Source organism: Zophobas morio, unplaced genomic scaffold, assembly GCF_036711695.1.
Source record: "Zophobas morio isolate AGI-343-1 ecotype UQ-CSIRO unplaced genomic scaffold, CSIRO_AGI_Zmor_V1 ptg000008l, whole genome shotgun sequence".
Classification (NCBI taxonomy): Eukaryota; Metazoa; Arthropoda; class Insecta; order Coleoptera; family Tenebrionidae; genus Zophobas; species Zophobas morio.
The window spans coordinates 8,634,214-8,656,862 of record NW_026972113.1 but is presented as its reverse complement, the minus strand read 5'-3'; the positions used below and the strand labels follow the sequence as shown (position 1 = coordinate 8,656,862).

The 22,649-nt window shown below is 29.4% G+C and overlaps 1 protein-coding gene across 3 annotated transcripts in view; it reads left to right on the top strand.

The window, feature by feature from the left end:
* Positions 1-414: 414 nt before the first annotated feature.
* Fas1 (Fasciclin 1) overlaps positions 415-22,649 on the top strand; it is a 206,143-nt gene continuing 183,908 nt past the window's right edge. For all 3 annotated transcript variants that reach the window (XM_064050641.1, XM_064050640.1, XM_064050637.1), the window contains exon 1: positions 415-619. In XM_064050641.1, coding sequence (XP_063906711.1) covers positions 503-619 — 117 coding nt within the window. In that variant the 5' untranslated portion in view covers positions 415-502. The remainder of the gene's footprint in view (positions 620-22,649) is intronic.

The following is a 22,649-nucleotide window of genomic DNA, read 5'->3' as shown; positions in this document are numbered from 1 at the left end:
AATACCAATTAACGATTCGTTTACATAAAAAATCTAGGTCCTCAACTTCTCACAGCATCGGTCGATACTATTCCGGAGTACGCCCGGACCCTCTTCACTGAGTCCTCCCGGACCCGACCATCACCTTCTTTCCTCACCCATACCCAGCTCAAAACCCCCAAACCGACCAAATCCCCATCCTGGGTGTTCCAAAACGCATTAACTCCCAACCCCGCCACTGAAAAGTGCATATCCCCCTCTAGATGCACACTGCAAGCAAAAAAACCGTCGAAATCTCCTCCTCCGGGCGCTGCAGCCGCCAACCCGGAATTTCCGGACTCTTCCTGCTTACCTTACGTCGCTACGTTGCGCTTGCGTCCCGTCCGGCGCGCAATTCCAAACTTTGGAGGGGATATCCGTGCAACTCCAGTCTTCTCCGACTTCTTGCAGAGGAAAGACCGTTCCGACCCGACCGATCCTCCTCGTTTTCCGACGCTCCATGAGTCAATGAGGTGTTAGTGCAATGCAAAAACCGGCGATGTTTTTCGCGGTCCGGGCCTGCTTTTTGGCGGCCGTCATCGCAGGGACGCTGGCCGGCACCATCGAGGAGAAAATCCGAAACGATCCCGATCTGTCAGAGGTAAAGTTTGTTTATGCGTGTTGTTGATGGTCAAGGTTAGCTGGTTGGATGGGTTGGGTGTTGCGTTGGGTTAAGGACGTACAGGAAAAATCAGTGAATGGGGACGGTTTTTGTGGTAGTACTGGGTGTTGCGGGTGGGAGCAGGGTGTGAAAGCGATTAGTGATGGGTTTGTATGGGTAAGAGTTGTGGTTTTTAAATGAATGGTGGCTAGTACTGGTAGTACCATTGTGGTAATAGTGTTGTTGGCGAGGAAATCGTTACTGCAGCGGTGAAAAATTAATGCGATATGATCTTGATGGATTATATCGTGTAGAACATGTAAATAATAGGCTTATGTGGCTGCTGGTGGGTTTGTTATTTCAGTCATATTACTGAAATAATACGAGACAAAGACATTTCTACCTTAAAATACCAGTTGTGGAATTGCCATTTTCGAATTTCAAGTCAAATATCAAGTCATCAAATTTGACTACCATTTCATACAAGGATACTGCTAATAATAATAATAGAAATCTAAAATCTCACTTATTTATGAAATCATTAATTTAGTTTTTGGTTTTTTATTCTTTAATGGCACGAGTGTGATCGTAATTTATAACAACCCTGTTCGATTTATTTTCATGGACACTAGCCGCCATTTTGGATATGCACCCTACAAACTGTGTCAACACATATTACGTGACTGCCCGATTTTAAGTGGGGGATAATTTTGTTTCCCTTATTTTATTCAAAAACTGCCATTTTTATGTCTTATTATTAAAAGAAAAACACTCGTTTTCCTGTTTGAAGTCAAATCGTCAAATATGTATTTTACAATTTTGATTTTTTTCCAAAAATCTGGTTGTCTAGGGTAATAAATAAATGCAGATTCAGAATTTACAGAAAATTTAAAGAACTACAATGCAAAATTTTGAGATAAGATCATTAAGACAAACTTTGGTTAAATTTGGTAGTTTTTGAGGTTATATGTCCAACAAAATCGCCAACAGAAGATAAGGAATTCTAAAAAATAAAAAAGATATTTCCAAAACATAAACAAACTTCATTTGAATATTATAGAGTATATAATTGGGAAAAAAGTCGTCTAGTGTGCCATGAAATTTATTTTCAAAATAGCGATGTTAATATTAACGTCATTTTTTATTATTAAATTTCAAAGGTTGCTGGACGATTTTTTTTCTCGATCGTATGGTACGAGTAGTTCATGATTTTTGGGAATAACTTTCATGGTGAGATGAATAAATCAATTTTAGGCATTCTAAAGCACTAAAATAGGGGTCTCTAGGGACCTTAGATATATTTTTATTTTTAATTTAAAGTACCATGTGATCGAAAAAAAATCATCTGGTATGCCATGAAATTTATTTTTAAAATAATTGTGTTGGTATTAACTGTCAAAGCGTACAAGGAATGCCAACGTAATGTTTTCAATATTAAATTTCAATAATTGCTAGATGATTTTTTTTCTCGATCATGTGGTAGTTATTTTTTTTTAATGATATTAACTTTCATAGGGAGGGGAGTAAATAAATTTTGGACACTACAATCAACCGTCAAACAGAAAACGGAACGCGTTGTGTTGCCAACTTTTTTTTTAACACTAAATTTCATGATTGCTAGATGATTTGTTTTCTCAATCATGTGGTAGTTGGCGATTTTTAGGAATGACGTAAACTTTCATAGAGGATGAAGAAATAAATTCTAGACATTCTACAATTTTTATTGTTGAAAATTTGACTAGATTATTATACAATATGTTAAAAAAAAAAGATCTAGTTTGCCATGGAATTAATTTTTAAAATAATTATGTTGGTATTAACTGTCAAACCGTACAAGGAATGCCAATGTAGTTTTTTCAACATAAAATTTCAGTCGTTGCTAGACGATTTTTTAATGTCCTAAATATTACTGCATTATTAAACTAGAATAAGGGTGTAGAGGTACCTTAGATATATTTTTATGTTGGCTTTAATAACAACAAATTTTTAACAAATAAATTTCATAGCATACTAGACGATTTTTTTTCTCAATCATATGGTTATCAATTTTTTTTTTTTTTAATAATAAATTTTCATGATTATACGAATAAATAAATTTTAGACACTCTGCAATTTTTTAATATTCGAAATACTACTGCATTATTAAACTAGAATGGGGGTGTAAAGGTACCCTAGTTATATTTTTATTTTAACTTTATAATGGCAAAAAATCGAAAAAAAAATCAACTAGTTTGCCATGAAATTTACTTTTAAAATAACTGTGGTGGTATTAAATGTCAAACAGAAAAAGGAACGTGTTGTTGTTGCCAATACAATTTTTTAACATTAACTTCCTGGTTGCTAACAAGTTTTTTGTCTTTATGATTTTTAAAAATGAGGTAATAAATGATGAAAAAATAAATTTTACGCATTCTGCAATTTCTTTTGATGTTAAAAATATGATTACGTTATTATTAAACTAAAATGGGGTTGTAAAGGTACCATACATATAGTTTCATTTTTATGATACCATATGAAAAAAAAGTGATTTGGTATGCCACGAAATTGGTTTTTAAAATAATTTATGGTATTAACTGTCAAACCAAACAAGGAATGCCAACGTAATTTTTTTCAACATTAAATTTCAATGGTTGTTAGACAATTTTTTTTCTACATTAAAATAGGGGTGTATACATATATTTTTACCTTTAATTTATAACACTATACGATAGAAAAATCGTCTAGTAGGCCATGAAATTTATTTTGAAGTAATGTTTCAATGCAAAGAAATTGTAGATGTTGCCAATATCATTATTTTACAAATAAATTTCATAGTTCACTAGACATGTTTTCTTCGATCATACGGTACTAACGCAAGAATAGTGTTTCAAGCAAACTGTAACCATATAATGTTAATTAATAATAAATTAATTCTCTAATCGAAAATTGGCCAAGCTGACTAATGTATAAAATTATACACAAATATATATTTTGGGAAGGGTACAGCATATTTACTGACCCAGAGAGATAACAACCGAGCACAAACAACTAACTGGTCCAAGTTATCAGACACCACAGCGGAATTTAACGATGCAAATTTTCAGCATATTTATTTAGATTCTGCAATAAATTTTCATAGACTGTAGTCGACTAATTTCTCTGGGCGTAAACTAATTAATATTCTTTTCATCAACAAAATCTCTGCAGTTTGACCTACATTTTGAAGTCTCGACATCGTAATAAAGAGTTCCATTTGGCTAATTATGCGTGTCACGAACTGGGAAAATTTAAATAAAAATACAATTTTAACAATTACTCTGTGTCTAGTCTGACGAAAAAAATTTCATCGAACGTATGAAACTGCGAACTTTTTAATAATAAAAAATAAAAATTCTGCGAACACCGAAATGTCAGTGACTTCGTCACTTTGATGTATCACCTTCAACGTTCTAATTTTGTTTTCTAAAAACAGACGCCTTCGAACACTGCATATATATTTATGTTTTGTATTAGATTATGTTGTAACAACCATCCACGTTTTTCAGAAAATGTAATTTACTATTGCTATTTGTCATTTCATCATCGTCTATGGAAATTGAAAATCGATGTAATTAAAATGTTGTTTATTATTGAACGAATAATGCTCGTCAGTATTTAAATTTCATGTTAGAGCTAATAACGAATGTTTGTTTATCGATAATGGTAAAGTTTATTAATATTACAATACACAATCCCGCATTATTGAACTTTGAGAACGTCATTTGACCCATATTTTAATATTAAACGTGAATTAAATAACGTTGGATTAAAAAAAAGTCAAAATTCAACTAAAATTAATACTTAGTCTTCAAGTTGGCAAGTGAAGCGACCTCGAGCATGAAAACTCGCTGCACCTCCATCAAGACCTCATAAAATCGGCACCTGTGCAAGGTGCATTGTAAACCTCCAACAATAAATTTCTCCTGCCGGTGTTCCCAGCACTGAAACACGTAATGCTTCTGTGAGTAAGAGCGGATCTCCACTCGACAGATTCGACGGTATAAACACCGCATCTTCCGGTATATTCCTAACAGTACTATAATGACACACTACCGAATAATTCGTGATCGGAATAATGGAAAACAACAGAAAAAATCCGAACAAAACTGAATAATAGCTTTTAGCACCATTAAATTTGTCCGCTCGATCCACACCTCCGGCAAAAATGAGCACTCGACAAACAAATAAACCTCGTTTGAAATTCTAGTTTGCGGAAAAACAAAAACCGAACGCCATAAGAGGGTGCAAAAATTCGATTCGCACAAATATCGCAAGTCAGGGGTGCAGATTTAACTGTTCGAAGGCGCAGAATGTACTCCAAATCCACGGAATATGTGATGAGTAGGGGATGATGGAAAATGCAGAATATTGATGGCGAGGGTGCAAACGGAATTATGACTCGAAAGGGCGACGAAAATGAGGTTTGCTATTCGAAACGTGTGGGGTAATTACGGAGTTAAGCCGATGTCGGTGGTTTTAATGGTGTTACAAGACGGGAAAGCTATACAGGGTGCTCGCCTAACGAGGTAACAAATTTTACGTGATGAAAGATCATCATAAAAACAACGCAATTTTAACACTTAAGTGTGGTGGAGCACCAGCTTGTTTGCTATTCCCTTCAATAGATTTTATTTTATCAAGTTCCTGCTTTTCAGAAGCATAATTTCAATGGCAAACTTGGTTTCAATAGAGCGTTATTGTTTCAGAAAAACCGAACTATTAAGAACTTTCATTAGTTCTTCATTGTTTTAAATAAAAACTTCAAGTAAAACTAACCCGGAATTTCACAGATTCGTATTTTAAGAGAGTTTCAATTAAAATTCTCGCTCTAGTTCTGGAATAATAAGAGATGAGTTGAGTTAAGAAACACTAGGGTCGATGCTGAGCTTTGAACTAATTATGTAAATACTGGCACGGAAAAATCCGTCTGAAGGATTTTTACAGTGCCCAGAGCGGTGACTTGATGCTTTCAAAAAAGTTAAAAAATACATTCATATGTTTGGATCAATTGTTAATCTGTGTCCTATCATGGTCCGTCCAGACCAAATATAGATAAGTGTGTTTTCCTAATGCGCTCGAATCAGACAGTGGCGGGGCATGGGTGATTAGAGTGTATTACACTAGTGAATTCAGAAAAACAAGTTCTAAAAATTCTGAAAAAATATATAACGTCATTAAAAAAAATAAATTAGAGGATGTCAAAAGTCATTTATCCTGTCGAAATAACCCTCGACCAATTTTTTCAGAATAATTAATCTTCACAGGGACGTCTGTAGGATTATTATAATAAAACAAACTTAAAACTGCATGATGCTAAAAAGGACTGTTAAAAATGCGAGCGCAGCGAGCCCGTTTAGGTGTCATTAAAAATTACTTGTCAGTGTCCATGAGATCTAAATTATTAATAACAGAATTTTTTATTTTCAAAAAAAGGTGAATCCTAAAAATATTGAGGAGACTCTAGCAATCTAAACGTGCTCGTGGCGCTCGCATTTAAGGTTGTGTTTCTACTTCCCGAGTTTGAACTAAGGAAGGGTTGTAATAGAGTCCATCGGGAAGTTTTATCGTAAAATTAATATAAAATAACATACTCATCCACATGCAGTTTATGAATCCGTGTTAAGTTTTTACTCTAGGCATATAGATTTTTGTTAAAAAAAAATTAAAATTGTATAACAGCATTTTACAATTTAACTTTGAAATTGCAAAACCGAATACTCCGAAACCGTTTTTTCAGAATCCCTCATTGAAATATAGCTATTTTTAAAAATTTCAAAAAGTTCTAATTTCACTCCGAATATTTGGAAAATATTGCTCCGTGACCCTAAACGCGCTATATTTTTGAAATCAACACGTCAAGACCTATAATGCCGAATTTTTTGAGAATTTTTAGACGATTTTTTCAAAAATGAAATTTATGCAAATTTCGACCCATTTTCGACGATTTTCCAAATTTAACTAAATACATTATCTTGTTGATTTCGGGCCCCAGAAGTCACTTGAGGCCTCATTTCTTCGATAACTCCAACCGTTTTTCCAGAATCGCCCATGTTACCTTAATTGCAATGAATGGTATTATTATTACCATTATTATTTTTAATCAGCAACTTCAAAATTTCAAAATGTAAAAGTGAAACATTCAAAAGTTGGAAAATTGAAAAACTGAAAAATTTAAAAATGAAAACTCGAAAAATTGAAGAAACAAAAAAAATAAAAAGGTAAAAAATTGCAAAAGGAATAATTGAAGGAACGAAAAATTCAAAAAACACAAAATTATAAAATCCATTGACTGAAAAATCGAAACATTGTAAAAATATAGAAAATAAAAAACCGAAATGAAAAATTGCAAATAGAAAATTTTAGAAAAAAGAAAAATTAAAGCGAAAAATTGAAAAATTAAACATTGAAACATTGAAAAGTCGGATAAATGCAAAAATTTAAAATCCAATAATTATAAATAATAGTTTAAAAAACTAAAAAAACACGCTTTTATTGCTAATCGAACTAAAAACTAGAAAATAATTTTTAATGACAGAGTTTAATATTACAGTAGTAGAAGATCAAACAATCAATCATAATAAATCACCTCAAATTAAAATTATAATAAAATTTAAGTTATTAACAGAATAATTCAATTCAGAGTAAAAAGCGTGGGGTGCTTGATATTTTAAATATTACAATCATTCTATTGGCAACTATCTATGAGAGGATAGTTATGAACCGCAGTAAAATGCACCCCACGCTTTTTACTCTGAATTGAATTATTCTGTTAATAACTTAAATTTTATTATAATTTTAATTTGAGGTGATTTATTATGATTGATTGTTTGATCTTCTACTACTGTAATATTAAACTCTGTCATTAAAAATTATTTTCTAGTTTTTAGTTCGATTAGCAATAAAAGCGTGTTTTTTTAGTTTTTTAAACTATTATTTATTTTTCATTTTTTAGTCTGCGACAAATTCATAAATTGGGGAATTAATTACTTATTTAGATTTTTCTAGAAAGAACCACTCAGTGGTCTCCGTAGGATCGAGGATCCTGGCGGTCCTAATAAGGATAATGGGAAACTGTTATCAAATTATTGCATTGTCATCGATCCTTGAGACGTGTGCAAAGTTTCAAGATGATCAGACTTTTAGAAACCGATGAAAATTAAGCTCAAAGATTCCGTTACATACATACAACCCAAGCTAATAAAAGCGTGATAAAAATAGTAAAATTGAAAGTGAAAAATTTTAAAAATTATTGTCATTATTTATTTAACATGAAAACTAGAATAATTTTCAATACAAAAATTGACGAAACGAAAAACTAAAAAATCATGAAACTGCAAAATCTAAAATTGAAAAACCGAAAAATTCCAAATCGAAGAATTTTGGAAGTTTTTCCAGAATCGCCCATTGAAATATCGAAATTTTAAAAATTCCAAAAAATTCCGATTTCACACCGAATTTTACAAAAATATTGGTCCGTGATCCTAGACGCTGCATTTTTGGAATCAGCACCTCAAGATCTACAACCCTGAATTTTTTGAGAATTTTTAGACGATTTTTTCAAAAATGAAATTTATGCAAATTTCGACCCATTTTCGACGATTTTTTTAAATTTAACTGGATATATCGCAGTTTTAAAAAATTTAAAAAAATCGGATTTCACACCGAATTTTACCAAAATATTGGTCCATGATCCTAAAGACGCTATATTTTTGGAATCAGCACCTCAAGATCTCACACTGAATTTTTTGAGAATCTTTGGACCATTTTTTCAAAAATGAAATTTTCCACAACGCAAATTTCAACGCATTTTCGACGATTTTCCAAATTTTACTAAATACATTATCTTGTAGATTTCGGGTCAGAAGTCACTTCAGGCCTCATTTCTGGGATAACTCCAACCGTTTTTCCAGAATCGCCCATTTTACCTTAATTGCAATAAATGGTATTATTACCATTATTATTTTCAAACTGCAACTTCAAAATTTCAAAATTTAAAAATGAAAACTCGAAAAATTGAAACAAAAAAAATTAAAACGAGAAAAATTGCAAATCGAAAAATTGAAGGAATGAAAAATTCAAAAAGCACAAAATTATAAAATCGATAGACTGAAAAATCGAAACATTGTAAAAATAAAGAAAATAAAAAATTGCAAATAGAAAATTTTAGAAAAAAGAAAAATTAAAGCGAAAAATTGAAAAATTAAAAATGGAAACATTGAAAAATCGGACGGTTAAATGCAAAAAATTTAAAATCCAATAATTAGAATAGTAAAATTGAAAGTGAAAAATTTTAAAAATTATCGCCATTATTTATTTAAAATGAAAACTAGAAAAATTCTCAATACAAAAATTGGCGAAACGAGACACTGAAAAATCATGAAACTGAAAAATCTAAAATTGAAAAACCGAAAAATTGCAAATAGAAGAATTTTCCACGTTTTTCCAGAATCTCTCATTGAAATATAGCAATTTTTAAAAACTTCAAAAAATTCGAATTTCACAGTGACTTTTTTGAAAATATTGCTGCGTAACTCTAAATACGCTATATTTTTGGAATCGGCACGTCAAGATCTATAACCTTGAATTTTTGAGAATTTTCAGACGACTTTCAAAAATGAACTTTATGCAAATTTCGACCTATTTTCGACGATTTTTGAAATTTAACTGGATACATTTTTTAAAATTTTCAAAAAAAATCGGATTTCACACCGAATTTTATGAAAATATTGGTCCATGATCCTAAAGACGCTATATTTTTGGAATCAGCACCGCAAGATCTATAACACTGAATTTTTTGAGAATCTTTGGACGACTTTTTCAAAAATGAAATTTTCCACAACGCAAATTTCGGCGCATTTTCGACGATTTTCCAAATTTAACTAAATACATTATCTTGTAGATTTCGGGTCCTAGAAGTCACTTCAGGCCTCATTTCTTCGACAACTCCAACCGTTTTTCCAGAATCGCCCATGTTACCTTAATTGCAATGAATGGTATTATTATTACCATTATTATTTTTAAACAGCAACTTAAAAATTTCAAAATCTAAAAGTGAAACATCCAAAAGTTGGAAAATTGAAAAACTGAAAAATTTAAAAATGAAAACTCGAAAAATTGAAGAAACAAAAAAAATAAAAAGGCAAAAAATAGCAAAAAGAAAAATTGAAGGACCGAAAAATTCAAAAACCACAAAATAAAGAAAAAAAATTGCAAATAGAAAATTTTAGAAAAAAGAAAAATTAAAGCAAAAAATTGAAAAATTAAAAATGGAAACATTGAAAAATCGGACGGTTAAATGCAAAAATTTAAAATCCAATAATTAAAATAGTACAATTGAAAGTGAAAAATTTTAAAAATTATTGTCATTTATTTCAAATGAAAACTAGAAAAATGTTCAATACAAAAATTGACGAAACGAGAAACTGAAAAATCATGAAACTGAAAAATCTAAAATTGAAAAACCGAAAAATTGCAAATCGAAGAATTTTCGACGTTTTTCCAGAATCGTCCATTGAAATATCGACATTTTTAAAAATCACAAAAAATTCGGATTTCACACCGAATTTTTCGAAAATATTGATCCTAGACGCTGCATTTTTGGAATCAGCACCTCAAGGTCTACAACCCTGAATTTTTTGAGAATTTTTAGACGACTTTTTTAAAAATGAAGTTTTTAGAATTTATACAGGGTGAAATCAGAAACTGCAAAACTGAATGTTGTGAAATCTTGCCGACGTTTTAAATTTATCGTAAGCATGCTAAATTTGTAATCAAAATCTGTTTATCCCCTCCAAAAAATTGATGACGTCGTCACAACATTTTGCCGAATGAATTCTAAAAAACTAAAATTAGTTACGTTTTCCGTTTAAATTGACCGTTTAATTGCAATAGAACGCAATCGAGTGGAATAATCCCGTCTAATTTTAAGAAAACATCAAAGGACTGCGTTATTATTCAACAGCGATCAATATATTTAACCCCCTTGTGGCGATTTTTCGATTAAAAACCGCGGTTCTGGACAATAAAAACACCAATTTAGCGTCAAAGCGCGCCTAATCACGTTACTAGAAATTTCGATAAAAGTTATAATTAGCTCGAAAACTAATCACCTTTGTTCGTTTACATTGACATTATCACCACGTTAAAGCTGTCACAGTGATTTCATGACTTCTGTTGACTCACATTCTTTGTCACCGTAATCGCATTAAACACACCTAATGATCCACTTCAAGCCAGTTTTTCGAATTCCATGCACAAAAACCGTAACAGCTTTTGTCCCAAACCGCCTCCCTGTCGCACTTAAAACAATACTCATCCGTGACATCAGCGCATCTCCAATAATAATAATTGAAACGAATAAGATAACCTTGAAATTGTTTTTATAAAACCCATTTTTCTCGGCTCGAACCGAATTGAACAACAAACAGAAAAAAATAATTCCCCACTTGACTAACTCATCTCGTAATTGGATTTCGAGCACGCTTCCTGCAATTCTTTTGAGAATGGAAATTTAAAAATGTTGCCTTTGAAAGCAGGGCTGGAAATCGAAGTTCATTAAATCGTAAAGATGGGAGATGGACACACCCAAGCCGGGTTTTGTTGACCCCGGTGGCGGTCGATTCGGCTCCGTTGGGCATGGGTGAGTCAGCTGGGTCACTTACCACCTGTCACGGCAAAAAGCGGAAGGTGGTCACAGACGACACGTCAGACAGTCGTTACAATTTACAATAGATATTTCAGTTTTAAATGATAGGGGTACGGAAATCGAGCTTTATTAACGACTTCGTGACGTCATCAATTTTTCGCCAGGATTAATAATTAATTTTATGCCGCAGCTTTTTTGTGTTTTCTTTTTCATTTGTTAGTTTGTTCACCGTTTCGTGACATCGACTTTAATATCTTTGCAGTGCGTTTCAGCGTTGCCAACCTAATATGGATTCAGTTCACGACCTTTCGCGACGGTACAACACCCGACTTTACTTTTTTATTTTTAGATCATCGATTGGGGATGAGTTTCACGCCAGAGGGTTGCGTGTTCCCACCCTGAATTAGGGTAATTGAAAATTATTTGTATTGCTTGTAGAGTATCGGGATTAAATCGATTCAGCGGTAGAAAAAATAAAAATGTGAGTTAAACGGGGAATTGTGAGTTTTCGCCCCTAAGTGTGTTTGTTAAATACGGGTTCAAATTGCACACAGAGTGAGTATTTGAGTAACGTATAGTTTAATTAAACTTTACCCGCAGTCGTAAACATAACTTAAAACGTCCATTAGTAATGCAAGAAAGTTTCTAATTTAATATAGTGCGACTTATGTTTTTGCAACAAAAAAAGGACGAATTGCCACTTTCATGTTTTCTAGACGTTTCATGGCCTCTAGAGCACGAAAAAACTGGTCTCCCGTTTCCGTCTGTCTGTGGTCTGTATCAGTTTTCAATAGAAACATAATCTCCGAAACTACTGGACCCATTGTTGTCAAATTTTGTATGTATATAAGGAATATGGATGGTAAAATATCATTCAAAATTTGGCTAATCAACTCCACCACCAGTGGGATGACAACATTTTGAAATTTGACTTTGAAACTGCAAAACCGAATGCTCTGAAATCTTGAAAACATTTTAAGGTTCCCGTTTTTAGAATTACTTACACAGGGTGATTCAAAAATTTTATGAATGAGGTAGTTTATTGTGGTGATTAAATCAAGAACCACTCACTCCATTTTCCCTAAAATTTCCGAATACAGCACTGTTATTATTAGTATTAAGGGTTATTATAAAAAAATTAATTTTATAATTTTTCAAAAAATCTGGATATAAGTATTTACTTTCCTTTGTTTTCGATTTTACAATTTTTCTTCCGACTTTATAATTTTTCCCTTATTCAATTTTTCATTTCTTCGCTTTTACAGTTTTTTAAATTTAGTTTTAAAATTTTTGGATTAAACAATTATTCGATTTCTTTAATTGTCAGTATTTGGTTTCACAATATTTAATCTTTAATTTATGCAATCAATTTTTAATCTTTCGATTTTTCAAAGTTTCCATTTTATATTTTTTCTTTTTTGATTTTTCAATTTCTATATTTTGCAATTTTTCCATTTTTTTGATTCGAAAAGTTGAAAAAGTGAAAATCGAAAAACTGAAAAAAAACGAGAAATTGCAAAATCGAAAAATCATAAAAAAATCGTATCATAAAAAAATAATCAAGTCTTATAATTTTTTGAAAAATCTGGATTTATGTGCCTTCAACCAGTTTTTGATATCATCGTTTTTGATTTTCTTCAATTTTTTTCAACTTTCCAAATTATTCACTTTCCCGAGTTGTGATTTTTCAATTTGGAATTTTTAAATTTTTCAAATTTTCGTTTCCTCAATTTTTCAGGTTCTTGATTTTTATTTTTCATTTTCCCGATTTTATATCACAATTTTTAGTTATTTCATTTTTCGTTTTTTTTATTTTTAAAAATTTTCCATTTTTAATGTTTTGTTTCAAAATTTTTCCTTTTTTCGACTTTAATTTTTTGAATTTTGCAATTTTTCGATATTACAATTTTTCATTTCGATTTTCCAGTTTCTCAATTTTTAGTATTTCGATTTTTCAATTTTTCGTTTCTTCGTTTTTCCAATTTCTTGATTTTTATTACACATTTTCCCGATTTTTTAAATTTTTTATTTCACAATTTTTCGTTAGCTTAATTTTTTCAAAATTTCTTTCTATATTATTTTTTTTTCTTGATTTCCAATTTTTAGATTTTTCAAAGTTTTCATTATATGTATTTTTTTGTAATTTCATTTTTGATTTTTCATTTTTATAATTATGCGATTTTGCATTTTTTTGATTCGAAAAGTTGAAAAATTAAAAATCAAAAATCTAAAAAGTTGCCAAAAATTGAGAAATCGGAAAACTGTAAAAAATGAAAAATTGCAAAATCGAAAAATCAAAAAAATAATATCACAATTTTTCGCTTTTGATTTTCTTCAATTTGTTCAACTTTTCATTTTCTCCACATTTCATGTTTCGATTTCATAATTTTTCGTTTTTTCAATTCTATTTTTTTCAGTTTTTCAGTTTCCTCGCTTCCAAATTATTCAATTTTAGAGTTGTAATTTTGCAGTTTTGAAATTTTCCCGTTTTTCGATTTTTCAGTGTCCGAATTTTTAATTTTTCGATTTTTCAAATTTTCGTTTCCTCAATTTTTCAGGTTCTTGATTTTTATTTTTCATTTTCCCGATTTTATATCACAATTTTTAGTTTTTTTCATTTTTCGTTTTTTTTATTTTTAAAATTTATCCATTTTTCAATGTTTTGTTTCAAAATTTTTCGTTTTTTCGACTTTAATTTTTTCAATTTTGCGATTTTTCGATATTACAATGTTTCACTTTTCGTTTTTCCAGTTTCTCAAGTTTTAGTATTTCGATTTTTCAATTTTTCGTCTCTTCATTTTTTCAAGTTCTTGATTTTTATTGCAAATTTTCCAGATTTTTTGAATTTTTATATCACAATTTTTCGTTTTTCTCATTTGCTTAATTTGTTCAAAATTTCTTTCGATTTTATTTTTTTTTTCTTGATTTCCAATTTTTAGATTTTTCAGTTTTCATTACATGTATTTTTTTTGTAATTTAATTTCTGATTTTTCATTTTTATAATTGTTTTCCATTTTTTTGATTCGAAAAGTTGAAGAATTAAAAAATCGAAAAATTAAAAATCAAAAATCGAAAAAATCGCCAAATATTGAGAAATTGAAAAACTGTAAAAAATGAAAAATTGCAAAATCGAAAAATCATAAAAAAATTAAATATCACAATTTTTCGTTTTTGATTTTCTTCAATTTGTTCAACTTTAACTTTTCATTTTCACGATATTTCATGTTTCGATTTCATAATTTTTCGTTTTTTCAATTCCAATTTTTTCAGTTTTTCAGTTTCCCGCCTCCAAATTATTCAATTTTCGAGTTGTAATTTAGCATTTTTGCAATTTTTCATTTTTTAGTTTCCGAATTTTTTATTTTTCGATTTTTCAAATTTTTGTGTCCTCAATTTTTTAAGTTTTTGATTTTTATTTTTCATTTTCCCGATTTTATATCGTAATCTTGAGTTTTTCATTTCCTTTATTTTTTCAATGTTCCTTTGGATTTTATGTTTCCTTTATTCAATAATTTTTCAGATCTTCAATCCTCGATTTTTCAATTTCCCGATTTTCCCGTTTTTTAATTTTTTAATTTTGCCATTTTTGAATTTCCAATTAACTAATTTATCTTTCGATTTTTCTATTTTTTTTGTAATTTCATTTTTGATTTTTATTATTTTGCAATTTTTCCATTTTTTTGATTCGAAAAGTTGAAAAATTGAAAAATTATAGAATCGTCAAAATTGTAGTCGAATAACTTATAACACTTATGGAAAAATTAAAAAATTAAATATCGAGAAATTAAAAAATGGAAAAATTCTAAAAATCGTAAAATTGAAAAAGTGAAACATTTTAAAAATTACAATTAGTATTACATATATATTTAAAATGAAAACTAGAAAAATTGCAAATCAAAATTGGAGAAACGAAAAATTGAAAAATCAAGAAATTGAAAAATCTAAAATTGAGAAAACGAAAAATAAAAAAATTAAAAGTTGGAAAATCGAAAAATTGAAAACTGAAAAATTGCACATCGAAAAATTGAAAAAGGCAAAAATTGACAAATTTCACATTGGAAAAAAGAAAAATGATAAAATCAGGATATTGAAAAAGCGAAAAATTCCAAACATGAAAAACTGAAAAACTGGACAATTAAAAATTGAAAAGTCGTGAAATTGCAAATCAAAAAAATGCAAAACCTAAAAAATGTAGCATTCAAAAATTTGAAAATCGAAGAATTGAAGAAACGAAAAGCTAAAAATATCGAAATTGTAAAAACAGAAAATAAACAACTGAAACGAAAAATTGGAAATCGAAAATTTTAAGAAATGAAAATCTGAAGTCGAATAAATGAAAAAGTTTTAGTGTTCATTACATATTGAAAATTAGAAAAATTACAAATCAAAAATGAAAGAAACAAAAAATTAAAAAATCATGAAACCGAAAAATCTAAAATTGAAAAAACGAAGAATGAAAAATCTAAAAAAAAAAATGAAAAATTGAATACCGAAAAATTGCAAATTGAAAATTGAGGAAAAGAAATTTTGAAAAAAATTAAAATTGAAAAAACAAAAAATTACAAAATTGAAATATTGAAAACTCGATAAACTCCAACAGAAAGACTGCAAAACCTAAAAATTAAAAAATTTGAATAATCGAAAAACTGTAAAAAATGAAAAATGCAAAATCGAAAAATCATAAAAAAATTTAAATATCACAATTTTTCGTTTTTGATTTTCTTCAGTTTGTTCAACTTTTCATTTTCTCGACATTTCATGTTTCGATTTCATAATTTTTCGTTTTTTCAATTCTAATTTTTTCAGTTTTTCAGTTTCCCCGCTTCCAAATTATTCAATTTTCGAGTTGTAATTTTGCAGTTTTGAAATTTTCCCATTTTTCGATTTTTGAAATTTTTGTTTCCTCAATTTTTTAAGTTTTTGATTTTTATTTTTCATTTTCCCTATTTTATATCGTAATTTTGAGTTTTTCATTTCCTTTAATAATAATATTATTTTTTCAATGTTTCTTTGGATTTTATAATGTTTCCTTTATTCAATAATTTTTCAGATCTTGATTTTTCAATTAACCTATTTTCCGATTTCTATAATATTGAATATTTCGATTGTACAATATTTTGTTTTTTAAATCTCTCAATTTTTTATCTTTCGATTTTTCATTTTTTTGATCTTGATTTCCAATTTTTAGATTTTTCAAAGTTTCTATTTTTTTGTAATTCAATTTTTGATTTTTGATTTTAATTAATTTGCAATTTATCCAAGAAATTGGAGAAAATACAAAAATCAAAAAATTTCAAATGGAAGAACTGAAGAAATAAAAAATTGAAATAGTGAAAAACTAAAAATCGGGAAACTTAAAAATTGAAAAAAAGTAATGAATCGAAAAATTGGAAAGAAGAAAAAACGAATCGAATTGAAATATTGGAAAACCCAAAAATTTTAAAATCGAAAAATTATAGAATCGTCAAAATTGTAGTCGAATAACTTATAACACTTACGGAAAAATTAAAAAATTAAATATCGAGTAATTGAAAAATGGAAAAATTCTAAAATCGTAAAATTGAAAAAGTGAAACATTTTAAAAATTATAATTAGTACTACATAGTACATATACATTTAAAATGAAAACTAGAAAAACATGCAAATCAAAACTGGAGAAACGAAAAATTGATACATCAAGAAACTAAAAAATCTAAAATTGAGAAAACGAAAAATAAAAATCGGAAAATTGAAAACTGAAAAATTGCACATCGAAAAATTGAAAACTCGTGGAATTGCAAATAAAAAAATTGCAAAATCTTAAAAATGAAACATTAAAAAATTGGAAGATCGAAAAATTGAAGAAGCGAAAAATTAAAAATATTGAAACTGTGAAAACAGAAAATAAAAACCGAAACGAAAATTTTAAGAAATGATAAACAGAAGCTTAAAATTGAAAAATTAAAGATCGAAAAATTGAAAAGTTGAATCAATCAAGTTATTACATATTTAAAATGAAAATTACAAAAATTACAAATCTAAAATGAAAGAAACGAAAAATTGAAAAATCATGAAACCGAAAAATAAAAAATATAAAAGGAACAAAATGAAAATTGAATACCGAAAAATTGTAAATTGAAAAATTGAAAAGTCCAAAATTGAAAATTTTCACATTAAAAAAAGAAAAATTATAAAATCAGAACATTGAAAAACCGAAAATTTGAAGAAATAATCCATAATTTTCAACCGAAACGAAAAATTGAAAAGTTAAAAATGGAAAATTCGTGAACTCCAAAGCGAAAAATTGTAAAATCTAAAAATTGAATTATCCAAAAGTTGGAAAATCTGAAATCTTTAAATATGAAAATTTTGCAAATCGAAAAATTGAAAAAACGAAAAATTGAATAAAGTTTATTGATCATCATTCAACTGGCAAATCGCCCACATAGAACATATAGTATAAAACGTATAAAAAATTGTAAACTTAAAAAATAAAAATCTGAAACGAAAATTTGACGAATCGAAAGATTGAAAAATTGGGGAAAAGAAAATTTGAAAAAAATTAAAATTAAAAAAAACAAAAAAATTACAAAATTGAAATATTGAAAACTCGATAAACGCCAACAGAAAAACTGCAAAACCAAAAATTAAAAAATTCGAAAAATCTAAAAACTGAAAACCTATAAAAAAAAGAATGAAAAATTGAAGAATTGAGAAATTCAAGTCAAAAAGGAACGAAGTTTAGTCGAAATTCGACCAATTTTTACATTGAAGTATTAACATAATCGAAGCAGAAATCGCAATAATTTCCAAATTTCCCTCCACCTGTATTACAGTTACCAATGTTACCATTAACACCCCCTAGATCAGAATTTATCGGCGACAAGATTTAAACTTTAATCGCATCAAGGCCGCTATTTCAATGTACACAGCCTAGTTTCCTGTGTACCAGTGAATTGTTCAAATGGAATTTAATGGCTCAGTATAATTTCGGACTCACCAGAGCAAATAACTACGTCAAGAGAAATTACGACCGTTTTTGAGTCAAACATTCGTCCTGCAAGGTTGGTAGAATTTTTCGGTCCATTTCGGTGTCTCTCCAATTATAGAACCGATTTGTGGGTCGTCCAGGAAGTGATGAACGCCCTGTATAATTCGACTTGGCGATGACGTCTTCGCTCTTTGACGAGGGTTAGGGGTTATTGGATTGGGCGAAAATTGGGTTCAACATGATGTAGGATCCTGATGTTATTTTGTTTGACCTTGGAGTGATCCTGGAGGAATGGCTTTGTCTATCCCGGGAAAAGTAAGACGGGTCGGGGAGTCATATCTCGAACTAGAGTTAAAATTAAGTTTTGCAAGGGTTTTCTCCGGTTTGAGTGTTTGTGTGCTTTGTTTCAAGTAAAGAAATATTAGTCTAGGATAAGTTCTACACTTGGGATTTTTGCTTTGTGTTGAGATAAGCTCAGAGATTTCCTCTTGTAATGGAAGTGTGTTGTTTTAAGTTCTCGTGTGTTTTAGGGCGGACGCGCCTTCGCTCAATTGTTTATTTATATAGTTTTTATTCTAAAGCACGGCTAACATTAATGGAGATCTTGGCTCTGATTGGTGAAGTCAAGGTCAGTTTTCAGCCGGTGCGCTTTTTCCGAGCTTATTATTTTTCGAGTCAAAGCCACGAACTTCCTTGGGTCTTAGTTTTTAATTAAATTAGTAAAATCCGCAAATAAAACAACCACTACCTTTGTGGATCCCTCCTGAGCACCTGGGGTTCGGGTTTTTCTCCTAATTAAATTAACCAAACGAGACTCTAAGACTTCGTTTGTGAAGCTAGATCGGCTGTTGAACCTTAATTACTAATTGCTTGCTCGACCAAAGCTTTATTAATAGAGTAGTCACTCTATTAGTAAAGACGTCAGCCTCAAGGTACATTTTACCTCCGAAATACCCGCATCTCCTGTTATAAACAGACCCCGGTTTGTTTCTTTGAATAACAATCCCAGAAGAGGTTACGTCTAAGATACTAAAGCTAGATGAAATTGGATTTAATAAAGACGTTGTGTACATGCATTTAGGTTTTATTTATGTTCGCTTCTAGCGTCAACACAACAGCAAATGAGCACTGTAAACCTGTTACTAGACCATTACTGTAAATAATCCCCTAAATGGGGTGACTTTGACGACCATAATTGTGGTAATTTGGAATCAGGTTTTATTGCTTTGTGTCACTGAGCATTCATTGTACTAAAGGGATTTGATGTGTCTGAGAAAAGGCGTTGCCATTTTATGACTTCTTAAAGTCTGTACGCGGATTATGACAGTCGATAACGAAACACGTTTTTTCTATTTCAGACAAAAACTCAGTATTCACTTCTGGTACACCCTATACATGCATGTGGTGTTAATTACGATAATAATTAGCCCGGCTAGGCATATCATGTTCATAAATACTAAATTCGAACCATAGTTCATGTTTCTTGTTGCATTATTTAGCGTTTACTGTTGTTTCTGTTTTGTAATTCCCTAGTAAATATAGATTGGGGCCCTAATTTAACTGGATTCAAAGCGTAGGTAGTATTAACTCAATTTAATGCAAACTTAAACGAGTGTAATTACTATGTACGTGTAAATTATTCAAACTATCATCTTTATTGTTCAGACTTTACGCCTTAACGTATTATCTTGTGTACAGGATGTGTGTATGGTGTTTCATCTCAAATGGTGGATCAAATTAATCAAAATTACCATTAAACATGTTAGGTAGCAGAGCGTCGACAAAGCTAATTCTATTTAGAAATGTAAATCGGCGCTTGACACTAGATTTTGCTGAAAATCTGTGCAAGTTTTATATTTAGGTGCGAAATTTGTATCAAGTTGCATAAAAAAACGACTGCTCTGCGAATTTTACTTTTTGTTGTAATTCCTAATAAGAAAAAAATCATAGAGCTTGTTTTTCTGATTCATAATGTTTATACCCTAAACACCCGATTCCGCCACTGCCTTTGTTTCGAATGCATTATGTTATGTTTTGAATTTTTATTACACAGATAATCTCCGGAACTATAACGCGTTGGGGAAATTTCAGTTTTTTTATTATCCAATTCTTTAATTTCTCGGTTTTCAATTTTTGGATTCTTCAGTGTTTCAATTTTTGACGTTTCTAATTTTTCGATTTTTCAATTTTTCGATTTAATCGATTTTTTGGTTTTTCGACTTTTCGATTTCCCGAATTTTTGATTTCTCGATTTCTCCGTTATTCAATTTTTCGATTTTTCAGAGTTCGTGATTTCTCGATTTTTCAATTTTTCTATTTCTCAGTTTTTCGATGTTTCAGTTTTGGGGTTTTTCAATTTTTCGATTCTTCAATTTTTCTTCGGTTTTTGCAATTATTCGATATATAAGTTTTGCAATTATTCGATATATAAGTTTTGAGATTTTTAATTATATAATCTTTCCATTTTTCGATTTCAATCTTTCTATTTTTTACTTTTTTGATTTTTCAATTTTTCGATATTCCGACTTCCGATTTCTCGATTTTTCAAATTTTCGAATTCTCAATTTTTCAAAGTTTCAGTTTTGGATTTTTCAATTTTACGATTCTTCAATTTGTCTTCGGTTTTTGCAATTATTCGGTATGTAAATAAGTTTTGGAATTTTTCATTATTTATATTTTTAATTTTTCAGCTTCAATTTTTCGATATTTTACTTTTTCGATTTTTTTACTTCTTGATTTCTAAATTTTTCGACCTTCTGATTTTTGATTTCTAGATTTTTTCTTTTTCGATTTTTAAATTTCAGAATTTCCAGTTTTTCGATTTTTTGGATTCTTTAATTTTTCGATTCTTCAAATTTTCGATTCTCGATTTTTTCATTTTTCGCTTTTTCAATTTCCGAAGTTTCAGTTTTCGGATTCTTCAATTTTTCGAGTTTTAAATTTTTGGATTTTTGAATTTTTCAATTTTTTTTAGATTTTTCGGCTTCTCAATTCCTCTATTAATCGATTTTTTGGTTTTTCGACTTTTTTTTTCTGATCTTCCCGAATTTTCAGTTTTTTAATCACAACTTTTTTCGATTTTTGCGGTTTTTTTATTTTGCAACTTTTCGATTTTTTCAATTTTTGATTTTCCGACTTCTCGATTTCTCAATTTAAGTTTTGGAATTTTTTGATTCCATTTTTAAATTTTTCGACTTCAATCTTTCGATTTTTCGACTTATTGATTCTTAAGATTTTTTATTTTTCGATTTCTCGATCGATGTTTTGATTTTTCGATTCTTCCATTTTCCGATTTTTGAATTTGTCGATTTTTGAAATTTTGGATTTATCGACTTTTCGATGTTTGAATTTTTTGTTTCTTACATTTTAAACTTTTCAATTTTAAAATTTTTCTATTTTTTGATGCTTCAATTTTTCAATTTTTCGAGATTTTAATTTTTCAATTTTAGATTTTCGATTTCGCGATGTTTGATTTTTCAATTTTTCAGTTTTCCGATTTTTTAATAAATTTCCACTTTTTCAATTAATAATTTTCGATTTTGGGCTATTGCGATTTCTCAATTTTCCGATTTTTCAACTTCTCGACTTTTCGATTTCCCGATGTTTCAGTTTTTCAATGGGTCGAAGTTTCCATTTTCGGTTTTTCGATTTTCCGACTTTTTGGCTTGTCGATTTTCCAATTATTTTTGGCTTATCGATTTTTCAATTTCCCAATTTTTCGTCGCGTCTGTTTTGGAATTTTTCAGTTTTTCGATTATTCCATTTTCCGATTTTAAATTTTTTAAAATTTTAAATTTTTCGACTTTCCGGCTTTTCGATTTTTGAATTTTTTGATTCTTTAATTTTAAAACTTTCAACTTTTCAGTTTGTCGATTTTTTGGATGCTTCGATTTTTCTGTTTTTCGCTTCTTCAAGTTTTCGGTATTTTAATTTTTCAATTTTTCAGCTCTTGGATGTTTCTATTTTTTAATTTTATTCGATTTCTTGCCATCTCGGTTTTTCGATTCATAAAATTTTTCGACTTTTCGAATTTTACATTTCTCAATTTTTCAAGTTTTAGGTTTCTTAATTTTTCAACATTTCAATTTTGGGAATTTTTCAGTTTTTAGATTTTGAAATTTTTCGATTTTTGATGTTTAAAATTTTTGATTTTTCGATTAATCAATTTTTCGATTGCTCGATTTTTCAGTTCTTCGATATTTCTATTTTCAATTTTTCGATTTTTTGATTTTTCAGTTTTTCTAGTTTCCGAAGTTTCGATTTCCCGGTTTTTCGATTTCCGCTTTCGGCTATTAGATTTTCCAATTTTTTATTGTTCCGATTTTTCAATTTTTCGATTTCCCAATTTTTTGTCATTTCAATTTCGCAATTTTTCAGTTTTTTGATTCTTCCATTTT